We start from the raw sequence: 7,387 nt of genomic DNA on the forward strand, positions 1-7,387 counted from the left end.
GATTTAGAAATTGTTAATTCCAAGTAAACAATCTTGAAGAAATTGTTAAAATTTCTTGGTCAACTAAGGAAATAAAAAAAAAACGTTTGGAGAAGATAAATTTCTTATGTAACACATACAGTACGTGAAGATACAACGATCAGACGCTACATGTTGAACCATGATACTACTGAGTAACTAGGATCTTGCTGCATAATCAATCACAGAGCCATGGAGAACTGCACATCCGGGCAAAGGATTGAGTGGGAAGCAGTAGTAATGGGTGAAACCGCGAAAACCAAAAGGGCACGTACATTATCTAGCTTACCTGAGAATACGATTTTGCGGTGCACTGTATGCAGAGCAAAGCAATGACCAGAGCCAAAAGGGATGGTCTCGGGAAGAACCTGCAGGCCGGGCGGCTCGGTCAGAGAAAGAAAGGTAGGGAGTGTGGGAGGAATAGGGACGGAGGAGAGGTAGAGGTGCGCCGGAACTCGGCTCGGTTCTCGCCGGTGGCGGAGATGCGGCGACGGGATCCCCGACCAGTAGCACCTAGGCACGAGCGCGACGCAGGATGGGAGATCCGACGGTTCCAGGGTGTGCGCTCGGGACTGCAAGAAACCGCAGCTGTGTTTTTAAGTATTTAGGAAATGACAGTGCCAAAGAATGGATCTATGCACGCTCTCTTCTCCTACCACCAGGAGAGCCAGCAGAGAGGGAGAATAGAGCAAGAGGAAGGTGGGACGGAAGTTAACACTGGCAGGACACCAAGTTAACTTCCGCAAAACAAATGCTTTCAGAACCAACAGACATCTTCTTTAGCATTTAGAACCGACTAGTAACGCACACCGCAATCCACCTCAAGACAGACGTTAACCCACAAAACAAGCACTCCGAACAGTTCAGGTGTCACCGTTATGAAACCCGATTACAACCAACACGGATCTTAAGTCGCGACAATGACAGACGATGAATACTCCTCAAGGCACCCTTTTCCGGGTTTTACTTCGTCTAACTCCATATATGCAAGAGGCATTCATTTTAGATCTACTTCCAATAACTATGCGGATGTGCAGAGCACGGATCATTAAGCTTGGCAATCCTTCCTCTCAGACCAATGCGGGATACTGCTTTGCCTGCGCCCGAACACGCCTCTTGTACTCAGCTGGATCCTGCATATATATGCCCAAAAGGTGTGTTACCGACTAGAGGACCATATGCGAACCGGTTTAGGAAGCGTAGTCGGACTGCCAGAATACATTAGCTAGACCCTGATGGTCACTGTTGACTAACCTGGATGAAAAGGTGATAACCATCAGTCTGAGCAGGGTCAGCCGGGTTGGGCTGATCAAGCAAGTCCTGAATTCCAACAAGGATTTGCTTCACAGTAATAGCAGGTCTCCAACCCTGAGAGGTAACAACCAAACGGTAAACCATGCTATCAAATCTGGCACTAAATATAACCTAACAGATGGTTCGCAGGCTTACGCTATCCTCATTGAGGATTGAAAGGCAGACTGTCCCTGAAGGGTAGACATTCGGGTGGAAGAAATTCGTAGGGAACTTGCACTTGGGAGGCTTGCTGGGGTAATCCTCACTGAAATGAAGGGTGAGAGGGAAGTATCCGCCTTCCCAATCAGTCTGCACAACAAGAGATGGGAACAGTTAAAGCTGCGCCATGCTATAACAAACAGTTTAAACTCTACCATAAACAGAGAAGCAACAAATTCAGAATATGGCTATAAGGAACTCTTCAGAATATGGCTGTAAGGCTATGAGTGATGACAAGCTTGAGAGTGTGCAAGAATTCAATAACACAACAAAAGCCAAAGCACTATGCCACCAACGGCATCCAACACAAAATTCAGGTAAGGCAAACAACTTAGATCATTAACAAAGAAGAAACAACATATTTTTACACACTATACTTGCGTCGTACTAAATCATGGACATGTTGATGTTGTCAAGTATTTTAGCCCAATTTATAACGCTAGACACCTCAGATTAGCCTAAATCAGATGGTTGCCACCTGAGAACGAGCAGGTTAACAATAACTTGGCTAGCAGGAATCCTGGGTTTGAAGATTTGAACCATATGGTACAGCGACTGGAGATATCCTAAAGCAACTCTACCAGGACACCTATGTACTGACTTGGCTGGGTAGATAACCGAACTTGCACAAAATCAGTGGTGACTCAATTGAAGTTCAGTGTGCAATCAATTTAACTACACCTCAAACATCCATTGCAGCAATTAACACTCCTTTTGAAGCATCTATCTATCCTAAACTCCGGGTTGAAAATTCTGAAAGCATATACAGTAGGGTATTGCAGGTATGCTAACACGACTTCACTGGGGACCTGATAGTGACTTTAGGTAGGCGAGTCGATGACAAAAGTTGAGCAATCCCCTTGCAATTGAGGTTGTGCATAGGAATACAGAAAGAATTGAACTCCCAGTCAACCTCTAGTTGATGATTGCCCATATCTATACAGTAGTTGCTGGAAGCCTGGAACTAAGACTACTTTTGAAGCATGTACTAACGTACTATAATAGTGTACAAGTTTACGGATAAACCAGTCGCAAGCATGTACTAACGTACTCTAATAGTGTACAAGTTTATGGATAAACCAGTAGCAGCTACATACATACTCTGTAGATAGCTACAGTAAGACCGGCATTAAAAAGGTAATAACCCCTGGGCATACTAAAAGCATGAAGAAAGCACCACAGGCCACCGCACAATGCAATTGAAGGGTCAAACGAAGTAAATAAACACTAATCTGCCAAGAAAACGAAACAACACCAGAAGGACCATCCTACATCTAGCATAATATCTGTGTCCATTTGCGGACCACGGCACGCTGTAGCCTCAATCAATCCACGGAAAGAGATCTGATCAAGCAAGCAAGCCGCGGGTAGCTAACGGGAAACCACCAAAGCAAGCACCCCGATCTAGTCTAGGGCCAGACGAGAGGACTACAGATGGGGCTACGCACGCCGTTATCAATCTATCAATCAATCGCTCGGGCGTGAACGGAGCGGGGGGCCAAGGCGGGGGCGGAGCTTATTACCCCTTGCTTGCCGGGGATGGTGCAGTGCCAGACCATGAGGTTGACCGTGCCGTCGCCCAGCGTCTCCGGCTTGGCGACGAAGCCCTGCGAGAACCAAAACCAAACAGATCAGGAACACCGACCAGACGACGCGACATCCCCGCCCCCGATCGAAACAGCGGGTTAGGTGAGGCGAGGCGGGGAGCGAAATCGAGAGGAGGGAGGGAGGGGGGCGTACGTGGGGGTGGTTCTTCCGCCAGGCCTTGCGCTCCTCGGCGAGGCGGCCGCGCGCGATCCCACCGGAAGACATGGCGGCGGCGGACTCCGGCTGGTAGGTGGGGTGGAGCCGACGATTTGGGGGCGGAGAGAGCGCTGAAGTCAAGCGTGACGGACGGCTGCGGTCGGTCGCCCCCGTATTTATCTCCCTCCGCGTCGTCGGGTGGGCCCGGCCCGTCAGCGGCCGTGTGGGCGGGCGGGGCACGCGAGGCGGCGTGGGCGTGGCGCCGTGGGGACACCGTGCGGCGGGGGCCCGCCCCGATTCGTTTCCGTCGGTTGTACGCTTCGAATTGTTTCTTTTTCTTTTTCTTTTTCTTTGGGGGCATCGGATGCGCGACGGCCGACGGCGACGGGTGCGGTCGGTCGCGCCGCCGCGGGTCAACGTTGGTGGGGGTGGGGAGTGCGGTACAGCTGGGCGAGATGGGAGGGGCCCCGGCCCGTACCGACGGGAAATTAGATGATGGATATATAAAAAGAAAAAGACCGGTAGGGAATAAGATCGGGCCGCGTTCCTCGCCGGCCTCGTTTTTCGCGAACGGGCCCCCACCGCCGGGAATGGGATTCTGCTTCTGCTTCGCCTCGGTCCGTGCGTGCAGCGGGACGAGGAGGAAGCCAAATTGAAATCGAGCTCTCCACTCGTTCCGCCCTCGGGCGTCGGCTGGGGTGAACCGGCGATGGAGGCCTATAGTTCCCAGTCGCCGACCCAAGACCATTCCACACGCCCCTTTTTTGAAAACCAAATTCGACCAAAAAGACATAAATTTGGAGGAAATTCAGGCGGTTTCATTGAAAAATTTGTACAAACTGAAAACACATTTTTAAAAACAAACTAAAACTACCACTACGCCGCCGTCCTGCACGCCGCCGCCTTCTTCATGCCGAGGAGCATGTAGAAGTTGGAGTAGTCGTCGCCGTCCTGCACGCCGCCGCCGTCCCTGCTGCACCCCTGCCCTGGGTCACCGTGGCGGACGGGGTTGGACGGCCCGGGCGCCTCCTCGTCGCTGTCGTCGAGGATGACGACGCCTCCCTCCTTGCCGCCGCGGCGCCGGGCGGCGATCTCCTCGAGGACGCGGCGCTGGCGCTCCATCTCCTGCTGAACGTAGTCCTCCCGCGCCCATTGAGGCTGGTCTCCTCATCGGCGGCCATGGCCTCGTGCTCCTTCTTCACGGGAAGGAGCCTCGGCTCGGTCTTCGGCCTGACGAGGCGGGAGGAGGAGGCCGGAGGAGAAGGGTAGTCGCCCTCGTTGATGACGAGGGCATCGCCGCGCGTGCGCCTCTGACACCCCCAATACAATCGTAAACTAATCATACACGCAAACGTGTACGATCAAGATCAGGGACTCACGAGAAGATATCACAACACAACTCTAAAAAATAAAATAAGTCATACAAGCATCATAATACAAGCCAGGGGCCTCGAGGGCTCGAATACAAGTGCTCAATCATAGACGAGTCAGCGGAAGCAACAATATCTGAGTACAGACATAATTTAAACAAATTTGCCTTAAGAAGGCTAGCACAAACTGGGATACAGATCGAAAGAGGCGCATGCCTCCTGTCCGGGATCCTCCTAAACTACTCTTGGTCGTCGTCAGCGGCCTGCACGTAGTAGTAGGCACCTCCAGTGTAGTAGGAGTCGTCGTCGACGGTGACGTCTGGCTCCTGGGCTCCGGCATCTGGTTGCGACAACCAGGTAGAAGGGAAAGGGGAAAAGAGGGAGAAAAGCAACCGTGAGTACTCATCCAAAGTACTCGCAAGCAAGGAGCTACACTACATATGCATGGGTATATGTGTAAAGGGCCATATCGGTGGACTAAACTGCAGAATGCCAGAATAAGAGGGGGATAGCTAATCATGTCGAAGACTACGCTTCAGGCCACCTCCATCTTGCAGCATGTAGAAGAGAGTAGATGGTAAGTTCACCAAGTAGCATCGCATGGCATAAACCTACCCGGCGATCCCTCCATCTTGCAGCTGTTAGAGAGCGATCACCGGGTTATATCTGGCACTTGGAAGGGTGTGTTTTATTAAGTATCCGGTTCTAGTTGTCATAAGGTCAAGGTACCACTCCAAGTCATCCTGTTACCGAAGATCACGGCTATTTGAATAGATAAACTTCCCTGCAGGGGTGCACCACATTACCCAACACGCTCGATCCCATTTGGCCGGACACACTTTCCTGGGTCATGCCCGGTCTCGGAAGATCAACACGTCGCAGCCCTACCTAGGCACAACAGAGAGGTCAGCACGCCGGTCTAAATCCTATGGCGCAGGGGTCTGGGCCCATCGCCCATTGCACACCTGCATGTTGCGTGGGCGGCCGGAAGCAGACCTAGCCCCCTTAATACAAGCGCAGGCTTACGGTCCAATCCGGCGCGCGCCGCTCAGTCGCTGACGTCACGAAGGCTTCGGCTGATACCACGACGTCGAGTGTCCATAACTGTTCCCACGTAGTTGGTTAGTGCGTATAGGCCAGTGGCCAGACTCAGATCAAATACCAAGATCTCGTTAAGCGTGTTAAGTATCCGCGAATGCCGACCAGGGCCATGCCCACCTCTCTCCTAGGTGGTCTCAACCTGCCCTGTCGCTCCGCCACAAAGTAACAGTCGGGGGCCGTCAGGAACCCAGGCCCACCTCTACCGGGATGGAGCCACCTGCCCCTTCAGCCCCCATCTCCGAACAGTATCATAAGTAATGTAACAGTATAAAGTATATATCATATGCCCGTGATCACCTCCCGAAGTGATCACGGCCCAGTAGTATAGCATGGCAGACGGACAAGAGTGTAGGGCCACTGAAGGAATACTAGCATCCTATACTAAGCATTTAGGATTGCAGGTAAGGGTAAAAACTGTAGCAACAATGACAGGCTATGCGGCAGAATAGGATTAACGGAAAGCAGTAACATGCTACACTACTCTAATGCAAGCAGTATAGAGAAGAATAGGCGATATCTGGTGATCAGGGGGGCTTGCCTGGTTGCTCTGGCAAGGAGGGGTCGTCAACAACGTAGTCAAACTCGATGGCATCAGCGCCGGTCTCGGGGTCTACCAGAGAAGAAGAGGGGGGAAGAAACAGTAAATACAAAGTAAACAAAGCATCACAAAGCGTAACATGGCAATACGCGGTGCTAGGGGTGACATCGCAGGGATAGGTGACATCGGCGAAGGGGGAAAACAACCGGGAAAATATCCCCGGTGTTTCGCCTTTTCGGACAGATGAACCGGAGGGGGGGGAGTTGCGAGTTTGCTATGCTAGGGGTGTGTGGCGGGCGAACGGGCTGCGTATTCGGATTCGTCTCATCGTTCTGAGCAACTTTCATGTAGAAAACATTTTCATCTGAGCTACGGTTTATTTTCTATGTTTTTCTAAAGTTTTAATCATTTTCTGAATTTATTTATCTATTTAATTCTAACATTATCCAGAATAGTGTATGCTGACGTCAGCATGACGTCAGCAGTCAACAGGGCGTTGACTAGGTCAATCTGACGTGTGGGTCCTGCATGTCATACTCTGTTTATTCTAATTAGGATTTAACTAATCTAATTACCGTTTAATTAATTAACAATAGTTAATTAGGTTAACTAAACAAGATTAATTAAGTTAATTAATTTTATTTTTATTATTTTCTTAACGTTCTGGGGGGTGGGGCCCCTGTGTCATAGGCCCCATGGGGCCTAACTGGTGCGGGCTACCGGGCGACGGGCGAGCGCTAACGGGCGAACCCGAGCACGGCGTCACCCGAACGGACACGCACAGGGGCGCGGAGGAGGCCACGACTGGCAGCGGGCGAAGCGGGGCGACACGGTCGCGGCTGTGGGCGCGGGGGAGCGTGAACGGGCGCGGGGTGAGCGCGTGCGGGAGGACGCGTGAGCGCGGCAGTGCAGACACGGCCACGGCGACCGAATAGGGGCGTGGCGCCGTAGTGCGTGCAGGACGACGGGGACGGGGACAGAGGTGGAGAGGCCGGGGGCCTCACCGCGGGTCCGTAGGGATAAGGGCAGCGGGGCTCGGGGAGGAAGATGGGGACGCGCGACGGAGACGGGAAGGCGGTCCGGCGGCGATGTGGCCGGGCATCAG

At 52.1% G+C, this 7,387-nt stretch overlaps 1 protein-coding gene across 1 annotated transcript; it reads right to left on the bottom strand.

The window, feature by feature from the left end:
- Positions 1 to 773: 773 nt before the first annotated feature.
- On the bottom strand, positions 774 to 3,517 carry LOC109776961 (SUMO-conjugating enzyme SCE1). Its single transcript, XM_020335617.2, has 5 exons — positions 3,271 to 3,517; positions 3,054 to 3,137; positions 1,468 to 1,620; positions 1,273 to 1,386; positions 774 to 1,151 (listed from the first exon to the last, which is right to left on the bottom strand). Exons 1-5 carry the CDS (start codon positions 3,340 to 3,342, stop codon positions 1,089 to 1,091), a joined length of 486 nt encoding a protein of 161 aa, XP_020191206.1. The 5' UTR covers positions 3,343 to 3,517; the 3' UTR covers positions 774 to 1,088.
- Positions 3,518 to 7,387: the final 3,870 nt, after the last annotated feature.

Source organism: Aegilops tauschii, chromosome 4 (genome assembly GCF_002575655.3).
Source record: "Aegilops tauschii subsp. strangulata cultivar AL8/78 chromosome 4, Aet v6.0, whole genome shotgun sequence".
NCBI classification, from domain to species: Eukaryota; Viridiplantae; Streptophyta; class Magnoliopsida; order Poales; family Poaceae; genus Aegilops; species Aegilops tauschii.

Coding starts and splice junctions, on each gene's coding strand:
- LOC109776961 (XM_020335617.2), bottom strand. CDS start 3,342: ATGTCTTCCGGTGGGATCGCGCGCGGCCGCCTCGCCGAGGAGCGCAAG. Junction 1,621..3,053: donor CCATCCCCGGCAAGCAAGGG/GTAATAAGCTCC, acceptor CTTGTTGTGCAG/ACTGATTGGGAAGGCGGATA. Junction 1,387..1,467: donor CAATCCTCAATGAGGATAGC/GTAAGCCTGCGA, acceptor GTTACCTCTCAG/GGTTGGAGACCTGCTATTAC.